Raw genomic sequence first — 23962 nt, 5'->3', positions numbered from 1 at the left:
TCTGAAATCTGACTCCCAGTTCATGCTTACACTCCCTCTCCTTTTTCACCTGATTATATGCTTCCAATCTCTTCAAATTCTGATTGTCCAGTTCATAGACTTTATTATTTTGGGAGTACCATCATAATAATTCTTAGATGCATAAACCAATAACAACATATGCATATGTGGACCTAATAAAGCATTAGGCTATTTTATTTTAAATTAAAAGTCACGTAGAAGCAAACAATTATTCTATGTGTTTCTCTGCCAAAATCTAACATAGCTTTGTTACTTTATCCCGCTAATTGCCTTCTTTAAATGTTTCAATACCATAAAGCAGTTTATCAAATGAACTACTAAGGATAAACTACACTCAACTAAATATTACATCAGATCCTGATTTCTTTCATTTATTCGTGTTTTAAAGCACCTTTTTATAATAAGTACTACCGGTAAATTGCAGCATAAATGAGTTATTCTTTGAACTGATATTAAAGACATTTCTAAATAACTTTAGTACTTGAAAGAAGTAAAAGGGGATAAGGACTTTGTAATGTGTACATTTCTAAAAACATTACATAGACTCTATCCATTTAATGGCAATGAGGACACAGCTGTTATTTTTCAAGCCAAAACCACTCAAGGATGTTTCTCCAGTACTGGCATTTGTCCAATACATCTTCTTTGCTTAGAAAGAATCCCCAAAGCCACATTACTTAGAGAAGAATTAGTGTAGCTTTATGAGGGTTGCACTTGGAGCACAGCTGGCTAAGGAACAGACCCAAAATTTAATAACGTTTGAAAAGCAATTTACTTTCCCCTACATAAGCTGTCTGGTTTCAGCAAAGCCAAAGATCACACATAAAGAATGGACGATCTGTCGTTTTCCAGAACCTATCAAGATTTTTCCCAATGCAACTGACAAGATGGTGGGTCATAGACACCAGTGAGAAATTCATCTTTTCCACCAACTCTCTTAAAGGATTCTTGTTATTTTTGAGCTAAAAGAAAATTCTTAAATATCATAAAGCTCATGAAAGCTTATGCTTATAATTAAAACTGGTTAGTTTTAAACAGCTTCTACCAAACTCTTTCTAAAAAATCATGCTTTGCCATAATAGTGGCTATCAGGTGCCAAGGCCAAAACACCTGTTCTTCTGATGTTTGGAACTAAGTCTGTTAGTCGGCTACAGAATACAAATGAGGCGTGCTGTGATTCAAGAGCTTCTATCTGAGTTTGTTCCTGGGCTGGTTGTTATAATATAAAGCATAAAGTTGCACAGGCAGTCAGTAGTGTGTAGTCTCAGAATAATTTCATTTGTGCCCCATCAGTTGTTCCTAATAAGGAGTCTGTCCAAAAACAACATTCTGGAATATACCATTTGGTCACCTCACCTCGAAACGGATATCCTAAAACTAGAAAGCGCGCAGAAAGGGTCAAAGAAAACAAAGCTTAATGTCATTTTAATATTCATCTTGGTGGAAAGCCAACAAGCATTTCCAAGCATTCAGTTGGGAAAAATCTTCTGTGGGAGATGAGAATGATTCTGGAATGTTCACATGAGGGTGGGGAAGAAATTGACCATGAACTCTGGTCTAAAAGGACAAGCACAGGGAGAGAATTAGTATATCAAGAGAGACAGACCATTGCAATGTTACAAGACCAAAGGCAAGATAAAGAAGCTCCAGTATTGGTATAAATGAAAGCCAGAAGTTTGCTTTTATTTGTTTAAGAAATGCTTTTAATGGGGATGAGGGTAGGCAATTGAACAGCTAAACCGAAGGAAAAAAATAAATACGGTAGAAGATTGAATACATAAAGACACACTTTTCACATATGGGGATGGCTAAAAGAAATGTGAATTGATAAATCTGGATTGATGAATCTGAACTTGATGTATAGGAATAGTTTGCTGATGTATGCTGTTTGTCAATATTTTAAATAGTTTATTTTTTTTCAGCCTTCCATATTCAAATGCTGATTAAGGTGCTGTCATTTGCCTTACTTCTTCTGTACAGTAATTTTTTTTTAAAAAAAAGCAAAATACTCTTAGCAATCTCTTAATTTCCTTCTATTCTCCTGTTATTCCAGCTGCTGTTATGGTTGACATCTTGCTTCTGATATATTACTATTATGAATGTTTTGGTATGATTGCATGGTGGAACAGAGGTTAGAATGCATACTGCAGGCTAACTCACTGCGCACTGCCAAGAGTTCCGTTCTCACTGGCTCAAGGTTGACTCAGCCTTCCATCCTTCCGAGGTTGGTAAAATGAGGATCCAGATTGTTCGGGGCAAGATACTGACTCTGTAAACTATTTCGACTATAAAGCACTGTGAAGTGGTATATACAAAATCTAAGTGCTATTGCTATTATTACTATCATCATCAAGACAGGCAGGGACTGGCCAATCAACCAGACATTATGATGGTAGACAAGGACCAGAAGAAAGCAGGGTGTCAGGCCTGCAATTATATTTCTTTTAGAATTTTGGCCTGCCACACTTTCTCTTATTTTATTATGCTGTTTCTTTAGTATAGTTGATGGGACGGGGGAATAGACAGGAGTAGGATTGTGGAATGTGTTATTGTCATTCTTTTCTAGAAGACCAAGGTCATCTTTTGTCTCCGCACTTTTATACCTGACAGGAAGCAGCTGGGTGGAGACGCCAGCGTGGAAGAAGAAGATTGGACCATGTGATGGATTATGGATATGGGGACAAGTTCATGAACTTTAACAGGGTGGAATTCTGATGTAATTTCCAGAATTGGGATTAACACAGATGTGCTAAGATGTCTGCTTTATTAAATTGGAACTTTAAGGATTGTTTTGCCTTGGACTCTGATTTAATTCTACATGATACTTGGAACACTGACACAGGGGTGATAAATGTAGTGGTGCCAAGTGATGCCAACATCAGGAAGAAAGAGTATGACAAGCTGGAGAAGTACCAGAGCCTGAAGGAAGATCTAGAAAGGGTGCGGAAAGTAAAGACTAAAGTGGTTTTAATGTTGGTAGGAGCACTTGAGGTTGTAAGCCCAAAACTGAGATAGTGGTTCCAACAGATCCCAGGAACAATATTTGAACTCTTTGCCCAGAAGAGTGTAATAGTAGGAACAGCTAAGATGCTGAACAGAACCTTCAATCTCGCAGCCTCTGATGGTGGGTCTGAGATTGAGGAAGACACATACCACTCATAGGAAGTTCCAAAGGTGCTTTTTCAAGAAGCAACTGGACTTTCTGGTTTTTCTTTGAAGACATTTCACTTCTAATCCAAGAAGCTTCTTGGTTGAGAAGCAAAACATCTTCAAACATCTTCAAAAAAATGCCAGAAACTCCAGCACCTTTGGGACAAACATGACGTGGATGAGAATGGGAATCTCCATAGTCACTCGTAGGAAGAGAAGGTTTTTTAATTTATTTGTTGTATTATATTTTTATTCAGACTGATTTCATTGTATACCACCCAGAGCCAATTCAGAGTCATGTGGTGCCTAAATGGAATAAATTAAATGAATATGAATGAAAAGCAAAGGTTGCTGGCTTGGCCTTAAGAAAAAAATCCAAATCCGTATTAGGTAGACCATTTATTAGACCATCTTTACATTATAATGCCTAATGCAGGCTTTGAAAGACTTAAAAATGCTTTAAGAGGACATTTTACACATTTTTACATCTTTAGTTGAACTTGAAAATTACTGTCTTATTAAGGATTTTAGATTTTTTTATACATATACAGCCATTTTTCATGAGTATCCTGCTGATTGTTTGCATTATCAACATTACTGGGTTAATGTATTTGAATTTCTTTGTATAACTAATTCCAAAATGTCAGGAATCTAAGCATTTATTTAAACACAAAGTACGCATAGAAATCTACAGGCAGACTTGGACTTATGTGGGACAGTCATTAAGCAAGTCATCACATAACTGATCTGATTTTACAACCTTTTTTTTAATGGTGATTGTTAAGCAAATGTGGAAGTCATAAAACAAAAGCCAAAGTTGTAAAGTGAATGCTGTGATCGTTAAGTGGCTGGAAATTGGAAGTAAATGGAGGTTTCTGGCAAAAGAATTATAAATTACATTATAACAATCATGGGACTACAGAATGCTACAAACAGCCTGGTTGCTGAATGCCCAAAATGTGACCATGTCATATGGGGTAGGGGGTGGGGGTGGGGGTGGGGGAATATTACAACTTTGAATCCAGGTCATAAGTAGCTTTTTTGAATTGGTGAATTCTAGATTCTTTGAATTCTTGACTGTTTAAAAGGCTTGCACCAAACATTTTCATGACTTAGAGTAACAATCTCGAACCTTTTTGGCTTTGTTGAATGGCAGGGGTAGAAGGGATGGTTTTGTGTAAACGGTGAGGAAGTGCACATGCGTGGCTCCATTTGCGCATGCAGCGGGCATGTGTGCCCACCACTTGCACAAATGGAACTTCTTATGTGCATGCTCACAGGGTACAAGTGGAGCTGCGTTCTGTGCACACGTGCTCACCCACTGCTTCCGCAGCCCGGTTCTGAACAGTCTGTAGGCCAGTAATGAGCCCCGGTCCAGGGGTTGGGGACTCCAGACTTAGAGCAATTGTACCATTAGTAATTCACAAATTAATGGAATGTTAAGTGATCACGATTTGGAAAATCTACGAACTGTTGTTGGTTTGAGCTCCGAGCTTGGCAATTTGCTCACAAACATTTCATCCCCATTTGAGGAGACATCTTCAGTGCGCTTTTGATTGTGCTTGTCTGAGGGAGCACTGGCCTTTAAATAGCTTTCGGAGTCCTGGTCTGATTTCAGGTTATGTGATTGGTTGGCTATAGTTGGTGAGTCATGAACTGGCATTTCCCCTTATTTCTACTAATGATTAATCCAAGCATCTTCAGGAAAGATAGCAACACAAATGGAGTAAGTCCAGCTGGATGTTATCAAAGGCTTATATTTACATATAATGTCTTTTGTACCGTACTCTGGAGTTTTAGAATGACTTGCCATTAATTTTGTAATTATGTAATTTCCAAGTGTTTAAATTATGGTTTTTCCTCATATGAGCAAACCTTTTCAACTAGATCATTGGATGCAAACACAACATCATATACAATGTGTTTCTGTAGATCAGAGAAAATTATAAAAGGTTATGACATAAACATGAAGCTGACAGTATAGAGGAGCAGTGTCTAAAAAGAAGAGATTTAATTTATCTTAAATATTGTTCATATTCTGCCAAATTTTGTTCAAGACCAGCGTTCTCAGAGAGTTCTATGTGCAAAACAAAGTCAGACTCCAATAAGGAATTAAAATAAAGGGTATTAAAGTAAATAAAGGGATGGTTAGTGAGTACAAGAAGGTCATTTGAGTGAAGGATGGTTACTATAATTAACATTGAAATTGTGCTGTTTTTTCATATTAACGCAGTATTAACATTGCAGACGATCTGCTTCTGGGTCACACATGGTGATTACTTTCTAATTTGGCCCATCAGACAAATTCTTTATAAAAGACAAAGTGAAAAAGTTGACAAACTGTATTTGGTTATATATTTCAGGGATGTTCCCAGTTCAAGGCTCTAGCAGCAGATTGGTGGGTTGCATTAAACTAAGCAATTGAATGGGGAAGTTGTGTTTGCATAATACTCTCTGGTCCATTTACTTTGCTAATAGTTTTCCAAAGAACAAAAAGATGCCAAAGAATGTCCTTGGAACACTTGTGTGTGTAGTTTCTCTTTTTCTCTCTCTCAGCTTTGTTTGATTTGATATTGTTTGGGTTTTGTGTATCTAGCTTCCTATAGTCAATAAGCCTACAAATTACTGTCTTTTCTAGAACAGTTGTCTTTGCTTTTTTCATATTATATTTTTTATTTCATCTCAATCCCCTCTTCTAATTTGACCCCAGGTTAAATATGGGCTACAGAAGACAGAGATGGGCTCAGTTTCTGGTTCTGAATGGTGACTCTCACTAATAGAGGTAGCCCTTGACTTACGACCACAATTGAGCCCAATTTTTTGTTGCTAAGTGAAACATTTGTTAAGTGAATTTTGCTCCATTTTATGATCTTTCTTTTTTAAAAAAACTTATATACTGCTTCATAGGGCTTTCAGCCCTCTGGGTCCTCATTTCACCCACCTCGGAAGGATGGAAGGCTGAGTCAACCTTGAGCCGGTGAGATTAGAACCACTGAACTGCAGATAACAGTCAGCTGAAGTAGCCTTCAGTACTGCACCTTAACCACTGCGCCACCTCGGCTCTGTCACAGTTGTTAAGGGAATCAATGTAGTTGTTAAAAAAGTAACATGGTTGTTAAGTGAATCTGGTTTTCCCAGCGACTTTGCTTGTCAAAAGGGGATCACATGACCCTGGGACACTACAACAGTCATAAATGTGAGTCAGTTTCCAAGTGTCTGAATATTGATCATGTGACCATGGGAATGCTGCAATGATTGTAAGTGAGAAAAATGGTCATAACTCACTTTTTCCAATGCCGTTGTAACATGGAATGGTGATGAAGTGAACTGTTGTAAGTACTATCTGCATTTCCTCCTTTCTTACTGACAATATTCAGTAGAATGTATTCAAGTAAAGCTGCCTTTTGCAATTAACTGATGGTGATTTTGTCAGTGCTGATGGTGTTAGTGGTACTCCAGTTTTTTGGGGATTGTACTCAAGCACCAATTACTATTGCCACCATCTTTGCTTTCTTTTGCCACAGTTGTTCTATATCTATTTGCAGGTCTTTGTATTTTGTCCATTTTTTTTCTTCTATTCTGCTGTCTCCAGATACTATCCAGATTTCTTTGTCTTCATTATCAGCAATTATTAATATTATTATTATTTTACCCTGCATTTTTAATATAAAATTCAAGGCATACTTAATTTTCTTGCCTCTTATTTTGCTCACAACAATCTTCTGAGGTGGGTTGGATTGGTCCAAAATTTTTAATAGCATTTATATCCTGTATTTTACTGTTCAGCCTTTGATCACATGACTGAAATTAATGGCAATAATAATAATAATCATAATTGCCCATGGTAGTAATAAGTCAATCAACTCTTAGCATAAAATTGTCACTGAAGTAGAAGCAGCACCAAAAAGGTGGATACATAGAGCTGTGTAAGATTGGCACAAAGTCAGGGAAGGAGTTCCATCAGTTATGGTGCTTATGAGACCATTCCCTCCCAGTGTTGTCCATCCTGTGAGATATGGCAGGAGAGGCATGCTTTGTGTCCTGTCTGTGAAAAGATGTCACCTGTCATCATCCAAGAGAGTGGTAGCTTTGTGCTATGACTCACATCCTCTGGAATAACATCCCTTTCCTAATTAGACTTGCCCCAACCATGCTGCTTTTTGCAGGGCATATTTTGTCATTAAGCCTGATCCCGTGTCATTGGTTGTGAGTTTTCTTAGCTGCTATTTTTACATTGTTTTTGTTTGGGCTATTTTGGTTGTGTTTCACTGTTTATATTCTGTTTTAATTGTGTTTTAATTGTGAGCCGGCAAGAGTCATGTATATAAGATGGGCAGCCTATACATTTTTATCATTGACACCAATTTTTCCCCACTGATGAGGATTCTCCCCAAACTCTACCTCATTAACGTTCTTTTCTTTGCAACTGCTAAGCACAGTACTGTTACACTCAGTTTCCTAAATAATGCTGAAGAATGATTTTGCTGCAGCTCTTTCCATCCCTTGGGCTTTCTTCCCTGTAAAAACAAATGTAATGAAAAAGGACAGAAACAGGATGCTGGATGCTGAGTTGGTAGGAATTCAGAAATATTGTTTTCCAGGAATTGGACCAGTCAATGTAACACGAGAAATTACGAACACCCCCTGACATTGAATCAACTTGATAAGAGACAGAGTATCTGGTGGGTGTAGTACTGTCAATGATTTTGATCCATTCAGATCTTGGCACAGAGTGAATTATCTCCAAGTCCTCAGAGACATCCTGAAAGCAACTCCAACTTTATTTTGGCATTCCTTTTGATTTATTTAGTTACATGAATCTTTTTATGCTGTATCATAGGGATGGGACCCAGAACTTAAAATAAATATGGCTTTCCTTCTGAATAATCAAGTAATCCTATATTATTCCCTGCATTGCAGATGTCGATGAATGTGCAACTGAATCACATCAATGCAACCCTACCCAAATCTGCATCAACACTGAAGGAGGATATACTTGTTCCTGCACTGAAGGATACTGGCTTTTAGAAGGCCAATGCTTAGGTAGGTTACAATGGGATCAGCTTCTCTTAGAAACGGCTTTCCGGAATTCCTACAGGATTCCCAGAAGAAATACCAGTGACCCTCCCCTTCCAAACCTCTATGAAATGGTAAGGATAATTTGGGAAAAGAAGGGGGAAGTTAACCTTACAAGTGGAGTAGAGAAAAGTAGTTTATGCTTTCCTTTCAATACAGGTAGTCCTCATTTAGTAACCAAAATTGGGACTGGCAACTTGGTCATTAAGTGATATAGTGACTAGTGAAATCGTGACTGTGCTTACCTTATTTCAGCTTTTTTTTTCATTACAAGTCTGCAAAATTATTTTTTTCATCACTGTAATAACTGTAAATGGTTGCTCAATGAGGCAGTTGCAAAATGAGTACTACCTGTAATGACTTGAGAACTTCTTGAGAGAGTTTCTTCTTGCTATTACTATTGAATGTCCCTCTCCAGATTCTGTCCAAACTCCAAGGGACATAAACAGCATCAAGAGATTAACATATTTTCCTCTCTTCATTAGGGCGGAAAACATTCCCTTTACTTATTTAGTTACGCAATATCAGCACATAGCCAGATTATGGTGTTACATTGCCACTGTCACATTCATGATATGTTTATCAATTAATGAGATCGTGAATTCCAACTATAAAGAGGAATTTAAAAAAATGTTATATCAAAGGACATGAAATTTGGGTGATCTTTTAAGAGCCCCCCAAAACATGTGAGCTAGGTCAATCATTATCAAAGGAATAAACTAGCTGAAACACTAGGAAAGTTCTATAATGGATTCTTTGCTTTGAATGCATTGCTTTTGTTGGCTGTGATTGGTTTTTCCAGCCTTTTAGGTCTGCTTTGAACTTTTGCAGTGGTCTAAGTTCCAGCTGATTTCATCAGATGGTAAAATACATTAGTACAGTCTAACAACCTTACTGGGAACAGCAGATAGCTGGCTTCTCTCCCTTCAGAACAATTTCCTGCCACATACTTTTGCTCATCATATAGTCATGATGACCAGACTGTGTATCTGTTTGTCCGACTGTCTATTATCTATCTCTCATCTCTCTCACACACTCTCTCTCTCATCTATGAATGAGCAAGGAGTTTCTTTTCATTCCTTTCTTGCTGCATTGTGCTTTTAAATTGCAAGGCATTGTGATTTTTCTATTCTTTCTATAGAATGAAAAAAAATCTTTAGAATACTCCACTTATTATTTTCCTTTATATTGGTGCCAAATCTTGTGTGCTCATCAGGGCCGTGTTCCGGAAAAGCAGAACGTATGGGTTCTACCACGCATGCGCACCCAACAGCTGTCTGGTGTGCATGCATAGGTTGTTTTTTGGCACTGGCCTGTGCATGAAGGGATTGTGCTCTGGAAAAGCCAAACTTCTGGGTTCTGGTGCATGTGCACATCGACAATCAGCTCACTGGCGCACATGTGCACACCGATTTTCAGCACTGCCATGCGCCTGAAGGATAGCTGATCATTGCACATTCAGGCTTTCCAGAAACCCAGAAGACAAACAGGCAAGGCCGCTTGCCCGGCAACATGGCTTCTCATCACGGGTCTAGGAGATGAGTTCAGGATTTGCTTGGATTTTCATAGTTTCATGATAACTATGAGTTTATTCCAAATCATTATGGGCTCAGCATACATAGGGAGTCACTCTTGGGCTCCAGCTCTGGAATAGTGAGAATGTGCTCTGGATATGGAGAACATCATCATTTTTTGTCATGCTGACTATTCTGTGGTTACTATGAGTCTTTCTTCGAAACATTCTTCAAAAGAGACATGAAGTAGGGTGTACTTTAAAAGATGTCTAAAATATTTGGGTATGGTGCCTTGGGCTGTAAAATAATATATATTTAACTGAATGTATAATATACTGTATGTTATCAACTGCTACGGATTTGTGTTTCTCCAGCTTTTTAAAACTGACCATATTATTTATATATATTTCATACAACTGGAGTAAGCACAGTGCTACAATTGGCTTCCTCTTCCCAATTTCATTTTCAGGTGTTTGGATCCAGGCTTTCAATATTCTATGTACTGCATCACCATTTTCTTGTTCTTTGCTCATCTTTGCTTGGGCTATCTGGATGACTAAGTACATCCTTTAACAGTTGGAAGAACAAACGTTGACCAAGCATTAGGTGTTACTAATATTATTAGTCACCAATGTAGGAGAAGAGATGGCAGAGCCTGGGGAGAGGAGGGTCAAAGAGAAGATTAGAGTTTTTACTGGCATAAGCAGACTAAGTCCAACACATTTTGAATTCCATTAACCCTTATCTAGTGCCAAAATAGTGATAATCATTAGTTGGCTAGATTCTTGTGCATAGACATGAGCACTAAATCAATTTAATTGGAACTTCACATGTGGCCCTTGTCATATGCCTAATACTTCTGCATTTCTGCTCTAGGTGACAATTCAATTTTTTTTACTATCATTCAGCTGATAACAAAGTTATTAACTATGTTTAAAAAAACATACGTGCACCAAGAGGACAACAATCAATCTGTTAGCTGTTATGCCAAATAATCTATTGGTTATTTATTTATTATTTATTCATTATTAAATTTATTGGCCACCCAGCTTACTATTACTTCTCTATTAATTTCATTCATCCATCTGTTATTCCTTTCTTCCTGATTTTGAATATTTGCCAACAATCTTAACACAATTTTAACAATCTGTGACCATTAAGAATTTGTGAATTAAATTTCTGCTAAATAATGCACAATTGCCTGAATTTGCATATTTAACTAAGCCATGCTTTACCAACCACAGGTGTTCAATTAGCACAACCACATAATGAACTGTTAACTTTTATATGAACTTCACCAGAGTAGATTGAATTATCTAAAGTAGCTATCCTCTAACTAGTACATTAGAGTATAACTCCCAGAATATTCTGTCTACAATCTGGCAGTTCATGAAGATGATCAAAAATGCCTTCCCCTATATACCTTTAAGTCTATTTAGGCATTTCAGTGGTCTTTTCCTCAAGAGAACTTAACAGAATGAAAATAACTGTCTACCATTTGGTTCCTCAATTGTGTTGTTGTGTCATCTGGCATGAAATAAGATTCAACTGCCAACCAATTGACATCTGTACATAGAAATGGAAGGGTAGCACCAGTTTCATTGCCCCGGGAAGCAAAAAGTTTTGGACTTCATCAGCAGGTCATGCAATCAGGCCCTTCATATCTCAGCCCAGCTGTGTTATGCTTATCAAAAGCTCAAATAGGTATTTTGCTTATTGCCAGCCAAAGTTCCTGCCAGAGGATTTGCAGTATGGCCAAAAATGATCTGTGCTTCAGAGGAACATGTCAAACGGTTTGATCTCTGCTTGCATGGCTTGAATTAGGCTAAAAGCAAATAGAGTCCAGTTATAAAGAAAGTGCCAATACCACTTGCCTGTAGTAAGCTGCTGAACAAGACTGTAAATGAAAGGAGATTGTAATATGTGATGAAATAAAATTGTGCATGCAATCTGATAGCAGGAACAACATACATAACTATTGATTACACCATATTATTTAAGGTCTGTTAATAAATATTGTTAAGAGATATTGGCTTCTAATTTTTTTCCAATGTGGCAAATGGTTTCACTTCTAATTCAATTCTTTTACTAGACATAGATGAATGTCGCTATGGATACTGTCAGCAGCTCTGTGCCAATGTAGCTGGCTCCTATTCCTGTACCTGCAACCCAGGATTTGTGCTAAATGAAGATGGGAGATCGTGTCAAGGTATTGTGTAGAGGAGGGGAGAGGGAGAAAAAGCAGGAATTCATGTCAACATTCATATAACATTCTACCAAGTTCAGAAAGCATCTCATTTCAACTCTGAGCTACAAATATTCTCCTCTATCAGTATTCACATAACATTATGTATATAATATTAACTGTATTAAACTCCAACCTTTAGGTATATATGCACATTTACAGGCTGGAAATGCCTAGAGATGCTATGACTAATGTTTAATGGGAACTGAAAGCCACTCCAACACATATATTTATTACTACTTTTTAAATTACATACTGAAGTGGCATGTTCTACATTTATTCTTTATGTCTGCTTTTTCCTTTTAGAAAAAATAAGCTCTCTTCGCCAGTAAAAATTGGATTCTTTGTATAAAATGGTTATTAAGCAAGTTCAAAAATGGGTCATTGGTCATGAGCACTAAGGGAATATTTATTGGTAGAATTCCATTTTATGTCTTGAGCCACAGAATAGTTTTTCAGGGGAATGAATTTGGCTTAAAAATAGAACAATCTTTTGAATGGCTATGTAATAAATGTTATGAACCATGGCAACTAATAAATATATGGAAATCAGAAGGAATTATATGTGAGTCTTCTACTTTCCCACCTATGATCACAGGATTTCTGCTCATAAATGGCTCTCTCATTGGCCTGCATTCCTCCTGGGTCCAGTACCACATATTTAGTAGTAACTTCTGATAGCATGTATAGTGCTTAAGACCAAATTAAAGGATGCTTTATTGTACTTGGGGCAATACAATGTGTTTGTATTAATTCATTTTTCAATGCTTGTATTAGTTTCCAATGTTGTTTAGGCATTCACATTATTAATGTTGAGAAAATTGGGAAAAAATATTTTACCCCAATCTATGTTTATCCTAAACTGACTTTTTGAAATATCTGTCCCTAAATGAGAGAAAGAAAAGGAGCACTATCTCTAAAGAAGAGAGATTAAACAACTGATACACATGTGCCAGATTGTAACCATGATTTATATATGTTTGTATACAAACACACAGTGTGTGTGTGTGTGTGTATGTATGTATGTGTATATGTGTGTGTGTGTATGTATGTGTGTGTGTGTGTGTGTGTGTATATATATATACATACATACATACATACATACATACATACATACATATATATATATATATATATATATATATAAAAGTCACAACCCCTGGTATGCCCAAACATTTATTTATTTATCAGCACAAATATAACATACATACATACATACATACATACATACATACATACATACATACATATATATATATATATATATATATATATATATATATATATATATATGTTTAAAGTCACAACCCCTGATATGCCCAAATATGGGAGGAAGTTCACTGCTTCCATTCTCTGTCCATCGGCTCGTCATAAGAGACCATCCAATTTTAGATATATATATATCTCCACACTTACACATACCCATACACACAAATCTTTATCAAAAGTTGGTTACTTTTGATTAAAGTTGGTTACATTTGGCTAACCAACAGATGATCTGGAAGGCCAATCAATGGGGTCAACATTTGCTACATTGTTGCAGATACTCATCTGTGGACTAATAGCAGATAAGGAAAAAAATTCAGATCTCCTGTATGATGATTGGAGTACTGTGTGTAATTACTTTGGAATAGAGCCAAACAGAAATAAAGAGGGATTCTAGTTTTAGGATTTTGAGGGTGGGAAGTAATTATATTATTATTATAAACATCTAAGAGTACGCTTAGATTGCAGTATTCATTGTAGATATTTTTTCAAAGTTGTAAATATTAATTAAAGTTTGAGAAAGATCTTAATTTTCTAAGAACTGACTATCCACAGATGTGAATGAATGTACAAGTAGCAACCCATGTGTACAAAACTGTATGAACACCTATGGCTCATTCCTTTGTCGTTGTGATCCTGGCTATGAGTTGGAGACCGATGGCATCAGCTGTAGTGGTAAGTAGAAATTATTGTGGAGTATCTTGACTTTGGGAGGTAATAAATCTTTTTTGGAGGGGGAATAAACATGTTTATTTAACATTGAAGATAGAAATTCTGAAACTGTGTTACAATTAGTAACTTGATCATGAGCATACATTCGCTGTTCAATCATTTCAAATAATTCCACAGTACAGTAAATCTAAGGTTAGAAAAAGGAAAGGAAACCAAACTTTGGAGAAGAATGTATTCTGAAAGAAATTTTCAATTGGGAATTGAATCAAGTGGAAAATATATCTGTATCTAATAATAGTGGGGCAATTTGATGTAGTCGTTGAAGGCATTGGGCTTGAAATTGGAAAGCTATGAATTCTAATCTAGCTGAGGGACCTTGGGCCAGTCATTTTCTCTTAGCCCTAGGAAGAAGGCATTGGCAAATCACTTCGGAAGAACATTGTCAAGAAAATTGAAAGGACTTAACTATATATTGTAGTTACCAGAAGTTTAGATTGATTTGAAGACACATACAAAGTAACTGTAAGCATATACAATGAGCACATTTGTTCTTCAGTTCTAAACATAATTTTATTTTGTTCTAAAAATATTTCAGTTCTAAAGATAAATTATAATTGGTCTGAAGCAGAGGTGGTATTCAGCAGGTTCTGACCAGTTCTGGAGAACCGGAAATTTTGAGTAGTTTGGAGAATGGTAAATACCACCTCTGACTGGCCCCGCTCCCATCTATTCTCTGCCTCCCAAGTCCCAGCTGACTGGGGATTTTGCAGTAACCTTCCCCTGGAGTAGGATGGGAATGGAGATTTTATAGTAACTTTTTCCTGCCATTCCCATCAAGCCATGCCCACCAAGTCATGCCTGCAGAACTGGTAGAAATGTTTTTGAATCCCACCACTGGTCTGAAGTTCCCATCAATTGAAAAATTGTGTATGTATAAAAATACAACTTGTAGTATATCTGTTGGTGATTAGCATTGAACAATTACTCCCTATAAAACAGGACACTCTGACCATTTGTCTGGGGACAGAGCACAAACAAACAATACTGACCTTGGATCTGTGGCATGCAAAGCCACCCATCCATCAGGGCCATTCAGAACTGGGCCTCTCTTTTATATCAGCTTATTGATTTATTAACTCTATCTCTCTGGTGAGGGGGGATATGGGGGAATGAGAAAAAATTATACGCACAAAGAGAGATGCACCTCCAATAATCTTCTTCCCTGGTTGGTATAACCTAACAATATTTTTGAATTTTCATACTCAATTATTATTTGTATTTCATATTTCTGACTTCATGTTCATCCCCAGTTTGGGGAATCAGATAAAACTTTGCATAACTGATGAAGTGGATTCCAATTCATGAAACTCTATGCTACAGTAAAAACATTAATCTTATGCCCAGGGTTATAGCTGTGTATATTTTGTTGCACAAACATTCTTAGTTACAGATTGCTTGGTTTTCAGCAGTGAAACTGAAATGCATCAGACACAAAAGCTTTTAAAAATGACTACTTGAGTCAATTAATTTGAGCCCACAATAGCAGCAAAAATTATATAATTATATTTGGAAAATTATGTGTTTTTTGGGGGGGGGTTTTCACACGAAGCATTTGGTTTCATATGAAAATGATATCCTATCCATTGTGCTTGTTTAAATGAAAATGCCTAATCAAGCAATGCAAAAAATGAGTATCAAGGCAGGGTGGGAATTCTCTTTTTTCCAATTTAATATAAGTAACTGTTACTTTTGCCTCCTGGAAGCTAGAGGAACATGTGTAGAAAGTTATTTTAAAACATTTCAAGATCCAGACCTAGAGAAGGACATTTGACTTTTCTGCATCTTCCTATATTAGCATTTTCTCCATGATGTTGCACTGGATCAAGAATTAGCACAACTCATTCTAAACACTTATTTTTGACACATCACTCTAGGATAGAGCTGCTTATTTTCTTATTGGGGCAAATAATGAATATAAATATATCATTTACAATCCTTTTTCCAGAATCTGGTTTCATTAGTTATACAGTCCAAGGATTACTATATCTATGTGCCAAATCTCAATGCTTGCATTACTTTTTATTTAAAAAAATAATGTAGAACTTGCTCAAAGGTTTAAAACAATGCTCTTTTATTTAGCACTCTTAAATATCTTTGCCTTCACCCCATTTTCATTCATAAATTTAGCAACTGGCACATATAAATGCCATACTTTCTCAAACTTAGTGTGGAAAGTAAAACAAAATCTATATCAGTGTGGTTGATTATGGTCCACAAGAGACTTGAATCAGACTGTCAACAATGGTTTTAGGTATGGCATCTTCAGGCTGAAGAGCTTTCTTTCTTTATTACCAGAAAATAAATTTATGCTAATCAGATTTAATTCCAGGAGCCCAAAAATGAAAAAAAAAAAGCAATTGACTGTCTTAATTTCCTCTCCCCTATTATTGTCAAAGTGACTTAAACTATTATTGTCTTTTTCCCACTTGATTTATGCATTAAAATATTTTTGGCCTCTTTTCCCTAAATGTATTAAGTAACACAAATTGCATCTGGATTCCATCAAACTTTGTGAAGATTGCATAATCATCACAACATTGCAAAATTCTTTACTTGAGTAGCCCTTTGTAGAAATGACATTGAATTATTTATGTTCACAAGATTTTTGTGACTTTTCCAATATGTTATAGTCCAGATTTGCTGAAAATTAAGTTGCAAGAATTACCAGCTAGCAATGGCACATTAGGAAGGTACCAAGTTATGGAAGCCTGTTTTACAGAATAATTTATACAAAACAGAATCCCTCTTCCAGGAGAGAGAGAGTTTTAGAAAACCTGTGAATCACAAATAGACGATATGAATAGACAATATTTGAACAGATTGTGAATTTATTTCTGAATGAATTCTGTAAGCAGAAAAAAGAAAAATAATTAGGAAGATTAAAATTAGTATGTTAGGAAATTATACTATACTGTATGATGAGGAATATGATGTGGACAAATGCACAATCAAGACTGATAGAACATGGAAAGTTATTTCTTCTTGCAGGCTTATCTAAGATTACATGGTACTTTCTTGTTTTCTATGAGCCTGACTCCAATCCAAGCAGTTATGAAGCATCCTTACAATGATTTTTCAGGAGCTTTAATCCCTATTAACTAATAGCAATTTTAGATAACAAGTAATAGCATTTCTATCAAGAATGAGCTTTTTTCATATTCTTACATTTGTAGATATGGATGAATGCAGTTTCTCAGAATTTCTCTGCCAGCATGAATGTGTTAATCAGCCAGGGAGTTACTACTGTTTCTGCCCGTCTGGCTACGTTCTTGTTGAGGACACTCGATGTCAGGGTAAGAATATTCCATATACTTTGTCTTTTAAATATAATTAGAGGGCAAATAAGTCAGTAGTTACTCTTCTGTAAATAGTAGAAATAATAGTAATGCATAAGGGAATCAGATGTTGCAAACTTCATTACAAAAAGATAGAATTGAAAGCTATTACACAATACCACTGAAGCATAACTAAATGAGAAATGTTAATGGATTTTCTGGCTAACCAACTATTTTCCAGAGCAGCTAAAGTTTACCTAATACTTTTCTACACATATTGTATATTGCATCATATTTTGCAATGGGGAAGGTTTTTATGGAGAAAACTGATTCTATACTAATTGCATTCTTATTTACTAACAGAGGATTTTTTAAACATTCTGCAAGTATTTTGTGGCTGCAAAACTTTTCTTTGTGCATCCAGGGAGCACATTTCAAAAGAACTGTTGATTGACTTACTTGGCAGAACTAAGCTTTTATAACACAATTTCCTTTTCAGTAGTTTTTGTTTGTTTGCTGAGTTTAAGCTGAGTATACATATAAGATTATTCGGTACATATCCTTCATGTGAGTGTACCATACCAGTAGTTCATAAATTTTCTACTTCATATTTAGGAAGAGGCCAAGATGCTTAAGCTTGTTGCCTTTCTTCCTCCAAAAAGCAATACAATTGGCGTAGCTAATGCAACACAAATAAGTAGATTTACAGACAACCAATTGTTTATACATTTATATCCAAACTGAGAAAGGATAGTATAAGACTTGTAGTGAAAACTCAGTTTCTATCAGGGATATCTGCAGGCTATGGTTAAAAGGTCAAGGTGTCAGCTACCATGGCTTAATCAAAGTTCCATCTGTTTTTGTTGTTTTTATTTTATTTTTTTTATGTGCAGGCTTTGATCAAATGTTAAATGAGAGCCAGTCTTGTATAGTAATTAAAGTGTTGAGCTAGAAATGGGTAAACCCAGGTTTAATGTAGTTTGGAAGATGTAGTGCACCTATCAAGATTGTGAGGCCAGTCACCCTCTCTCAGCCAAATCTACTTCACAGGATTTATTATTACAAGAGATGGTGTAGAAATTTGATAAATTAAATAAAAAATTAAATATTATGGAAAAACATAGGGGAAGTGTGATGCATACTGCTTTGAGTTCCTAAATGAAAAATAACATTTTTAATGAAACCTATATGTACTAAATGCTTATTTTTAATATAATTATTTGCTGCATTTCTATACTACTTTTCATTTAAAAACTTGAAGAAATTATCAAAAGATTATGCTAAAAAGGGGGAAATTGCAATAGAAACAGAAAAACTCTGAAATGACTAAAACACCAAAAACAAATTAATAAAAAATAATAACAGTAATTAGGGCATGTAATAAAAAGAAAATAAAGAAACCAATAGAGGGCTTGGATAAATAGATAAGTTATTAATTTATGGTGAAACCCACCTAGAAAAGGAAAAGATCAACAGGTAATTGCCCTCACCTTTCCACGCCTCCTATTTACCCCTACAAACTGGAAAATTAAACAAATATATAAACGTACACATCTGCCAAAGTTATATCTGCATGATTTTTCCTAAGATCCTCAAACCATCCACAAACCCCCCTAATTGACCTTAAACTGTCTACTGTTGATCTAACCCCAATCCTAAATGGTAAGTAGGGGTGTGCATACGTGCACCAGTGTGCCTAACGTTCCTGTCCTACTGTTCCCATTTATTTGTACTTGTTTCCCATGTTCTTATTTATGTTTATTCTTATTCCTATCATCTTGTACATGAGTGACAAACTAACTAACTAAATAAATAAAATAAGATATCCAAGATAGGCAGAGCTAGTTAACTTACCTGCAAAGAATATTATTAATTGCTCACAATCTATTCCAGCTCCCTCCCTCAAAATATTGATGGAGAAGATCCTTAGCAATGTGTGGAACAGCAATATTGGATTGCTCTTTGCAGATGCAAAGGAGGCAGAGAAGAAAGCATTGTAATCACTCATTGAATAATTACGGCAGTCCCCAACATGAATTGTAAAGTCCCCTTGGATAATTGTTTCGGCTTTTCCAAAGTACATCTGACATCCACACAGACAATAAAATTTAGGTGAGAAAAACCATCACAAAGCCTATCCTTACTTACTGTAGTACTATATTATGAACTCACATTCATAATATGCAATAATATGGAATGAACTCGAGTGAGCTCACATCACAAAGATCAACCAGCCATTAGAGGTTAACTACTGCAAGTCTCCATAAACTCAACTGGTTATATTGACAGACTGGTTGAAAGAGGCCCCAAACATAAGAGGAGGCATAATGAATTATACAATTTACTCATTAGTAGTCAAATTACAAAAGCAGGGATCCTTTTTTGATGCTTGATAGTCTTCTCTCCTAAATTCTTCTCTTTATAATAAAATCATGTCCAAGTGATGCCTTCAAAACTTTTCAAGTATCTTCCTAGAAACTGTGACAAAAAGCCCATACAATTAAAAACTTAGTACATTTTGTAGAGATTTCAAAGTGGTTTGTGTTATGTTTATTATTTCTACATATAAGATTGGCCTTGTCAGTTTCTATCTTATCTACAGTACATGTAATAATTATGAATATATCTCTCCCATTTGGTGCATTCCAACATATAATAATCAGCCAAAAGTTAATTCCTTTTGCCAAAAATATACTAACTTACAAACTGCAAAATATATTTCAAGAACTGTGCAGTAGATGAGATATTTCACAAATTATGCTATAGTTTTCCCCAAGAGGAAGCAAGGTCCACTTGGGTTTCTTAATATTTCATTTCATTAAACCTCTATAAGGTTTCATTCTTCCAGTGATACGTTCTCTTTTCTGTGAAGAATATTTCACGTATACAAAGTGTTGGTTATCCTGCACAGATGAACATTGTGAAGTAGGCTGATCCTAGATCTACTTTGGCTATAAAAGCCACTAAACATATTTCAGGGACACAGTGGCTCAGTGGCTAAAATGCTGAGCTTGTCAATCACAATGTTTGCAGTTCAGCGGTTCAAATGCCTAGCGCCGCTCCCATTACTTGTCCCAGCTTTTGCCAACCTAGCAATTTGAAAGCATGTAAAAAATGTAGAAAAATAGGGACCACTTTGGTGGGAAGGTAACAGTGTTCCGTGCATCTTGGGTGTTTATTCATGCCAGCCACATGACTACGGAGACATCTTCGGACAGCGCTGGCTCTTCAGCTTAGAAAGAGAGATGAGCACCCTCCCTAGAGCCAGAAATGACTGGTACACATGTGCGGGGGAACTTTTACCTTTAAACATATTTCAATTATTAGTTCCCAATGCCTGTCAATGGCAATTAGCAAGAAAAAAAGGATTTTTGTTTTAGTTTGTTAAAGACAAGAGTGATGATTTTGTTTTAAATGTACTACTCTGAAAAATTATCAGAAGTGAAAGAAGTTATGTGGGGTTTTTTTTGTAACCAATGTTAAGTAACCTTGTTAGAAATCTCAAAATCAAAAGTAAAACTGTGTTCATTCAGTGCCTTTTGTATTGGAAATCCAAATCCAATGGCACATGACCTACAAATCACAGGTGAGCAACAGGTGGTAGATAAAAAATAAAGATCTATATTCTCTCTTTATCCCTCTGATTGCTCATTATTTAAGAGATTGTTTTATTTATTTATTTAGCGCATGGCACGCAATGTCAGGGAAGTCTACATATACTAGATACAATGCAGTCCCGACAGCCTAGATTGCTAATTGATTCCATTTGGTGCTTGCGCACCTATCCTTGGTGCACTGTGGAGACAAACTATCTTTACATCAATTGGCTAGCAATGTTCAGGTTGTTGGCTCTTCCAGGCTCCTCTGCCGATCTCACCTTGCCTCATCTTGCAATGCCTTGCATCTGGCCAAGCCCAGCTTCCACTTTCCACACAAACAAATGCAGCTAAGTGCTGATCTTCTGCCTTACTTCCTAAACAAACTCAGAGAAAGCATTTTTTTAAATTCTTCTTATAAAATCTGCTGTAGTGATCATTGTTCAGTTATTGTTCTCACACATCAGAAAGCTTCATTCTTCAATATTATGCATAATGGAAACATGGATGAAGTTGTGGGTACATAAGCTCCCTAAGGATGCCCAGTGAGCTTCGTAGTGATGAGATTCAAGTCCAAATTTTCATGATCCATTTCCAATATCCCTATCTGTTACTCTCCACAGCTGTGTTAGATTTATATCAGATGATATTGCTATCATTGTTAACTGAAAGCAGGAATTAAAACCCAATATGTCCAAGACCACCAAACATTGAATAATGGTTTGGAAAAGACTCCATTAAACATACTAAATGTCATATTATGGAAGGGGACTATCTGATAGGACTGTTGCAAATTATGCAGTCATAAACCTTAGTCATGTAAAACCTCCCAGCCTTTATGGCAAATATTCAGACTACAAACTATGAGACTCAGGCAGGCAGACACACACACACACACACACACACACACACACACACACAAGAGTTGCCTCCTCTTTGTTGGATTCATGAATTTTGGGGCTTTTTGGAAATTTGGGACATCATGGAAGGAAGCATATTCAAGAGATGTTGCTAGACCAAGCCATAAATCAGTGGCGTTCCCTAGTTTGCCATGGAATTAACTTATTGGTTTCCAGGAAAAGGATTAATCCAGGTAGAATGAGTAGAATGAAGTAGGAAAATATCTATTTCAAGAGTCTATTTTATTCCATAGAAATAGATTAATGTTTTAACCAGGAATCTTACAGCTTTTCTACAGCAATTTATAATCTTGCTCAGTGCAAAGAATAAGCAAAGTGTAATAAATCACTGTGATCTGAATGTTGCATTACAGTTGTTTTATTTCCAATACTGAATTTCTGCAGTCTTTAAGAATTAAGGGATTAAAGGGAGATTGTAAGTAAGACACTGCAGGGTATGAACTGGCAGTCCAAATCACCAGGCTGCTATTCAAAGCCAGGAAGGCAGGGCCAGAATATGCAGACCCAGAAGTGGGAGACCCCAGTCTTTCATCCTATGGGCTCAACTACAGATGGTATTGAGCAGGTTCTGACCAGTTCTGGAGAACCGATAGCGGAGATTTTGAGTAGTTCAGGGAACTGGTAAACACCACCTCTGGCTGGCCCTGCCTCCATCTATTCTCTGTCTCCCGAGTCTCAGTTGATCAGGAGGGAATGGGGATTCTGCAGTAACCTTCCCCTGGAGTGGGGAGGGAATGGAGATTTTACAGTATCCTTCCCCTGCCACACCCACCAAGCCACGCCCACCAAGCCTCGCCACGGCCACAGAACCAGTAGTAAAAAAATTTGAATCCCACCACTGGGGTCAACCCTACAAGTTTTTAAAAACTTTTGTTTATATTATGAATGAACAATGTGCACTAATACATTTATTACAATGCCATGTTTTCTGTTTTTTTCTTTGTTTTAGATGTTAATGAATGTGAAGTTGGGAATCACACTTGTAACGTGCAGCAAACATGTTTTAATGTCCAAGGAGGATTCAAATGCCTAGACCCAGTAAGATGTGATGATCCTTATATCCGGATCAATGAAAAGTGAGTAATATATTAATAAAAAAAATTAGGGCAATCATGTTCTCCAGGAAGTACATTGTACAGTATAATGTGGTTACTTTTCAAATTGGTTACTTTTCAAATTGCACTTCCTATTTTTGGTAGTTAATCCTATTCAATCTTGATTTTAGAATGTTTTCTTTTATTATTTTTGAGAGATGAACTTAATGTGAAATTGACCAATGACTGAAAATATTTATTTCCTAAAGATATCAAGGCTTGTATTGTTCAGTGCATAGTCATTTTCAAATCCAGTTTCTTGCTGTTTAACATATGAAATACCAAATAGCTAAAAATGCAGTTTTTATGATATGCACATCTTTCTAAACTAGCATTTTCAAATATAGAAAATACTTGTCAGCATGGTTTGTAATTTTCCATAGTTTCATTCTAAGCTCATTCCTTCAAGTTTTCTCCTCTCAGAATGAAAATATTCAATAATAAAAATTTATAAAATAGTTCTTTATTGGGTCACCAGATGGCAGAATACTCACCTATTTACAAGTGAAATAGAAGAAGTGCTTAAGAAACAATGAGCATTTACCATAATCATGTTCTCCTGTAATATATAAAATTGCCTTTACAATTCAGTTTTTAATTAGTGATATTTTGTAATAATTTTATTAATATATTGCTTATCACCCACCTCTGTTAAAGGCCCAACAAGTCGTCTGTTATCTCTTTTCAATGTTAAAAGTGCAGTTTCATATACATAATTAAACACCTAGAGAAACAAAAGAAATGGAAAATAACATTTTTAAAATGTTTCTTCAGGCAATGATTTATGCCTGAATTTAGAGTTATAAATTCAACACTAAATATTTTGACAATAATTTATGCTCAAATAATTCGTGCAGACCAAATTAAATAAGTTATGGAATAAACCTGATAAGCTTTTTTACTTTCATTTTTTATCATATATGTTACATTATAACAAGGATTGTCATCTTATTTTTGAAATGAAAACTATCCTTTTATGTTCTGCAATATTTTACTCTTAATATTATTCTTTATATTTTCACATCATCCACTGACCAAGCCTTTGAGAGGCGTGGTAGCTTAGTAGCTTATTG

General features: G+C 36.0%; 1 protein-coding gene across 1 annotated transcript in view; it reads left to right on the top strand.

Annotated features, from left to right (window-relative positions):
* FBLN5 (fibulin 5) overlaps positions 1–23962 on the top strand; it is a 50794-nt gene that overhangs the window by 24136 nt on the left and 2696 nt on the right. Inside the window, exons 5-9 of the mRNA XM_032236280.1 lie at positions 8092–8214; positions 11854–11970; positions 13828–13947; positions 17178–17297; positions 22745–22871. Coding sequence (XP_032092171.1) covers positions 8092–8214; positions 11854–11970; positions 13828–13947; positions 17178–17297; positions 22745–22871 — 607 coding nt within the window. The remainder of the gene's footprint in view (positions 1–8091; positions 8215–11853; positions 11971–13827; positions 13948–17177; positions 17298–22744; positions 22872–23962) is intronic.

Source organism: Thamnophis elegans, chromosome 1 (assembly GCF_009769535.1).
Source record: "Thamnophis elegans isolate rThaEle1 chromosome 1, rThaEle1.pri, whole genome shotgun sequence".
In the NCBI taxonomy this organism is placed as follows: domain Eukaryota; kingdom Metazoa; phylum Chordata; class Lepidosauria; order Squamata; family Colubridae; genus Thamnophis; species Thamnophis elegans.
Note: the sequence above shows the minus strand (reverse complement) of the source record. Positions and strands in the feature narration are given on the sequence as shown.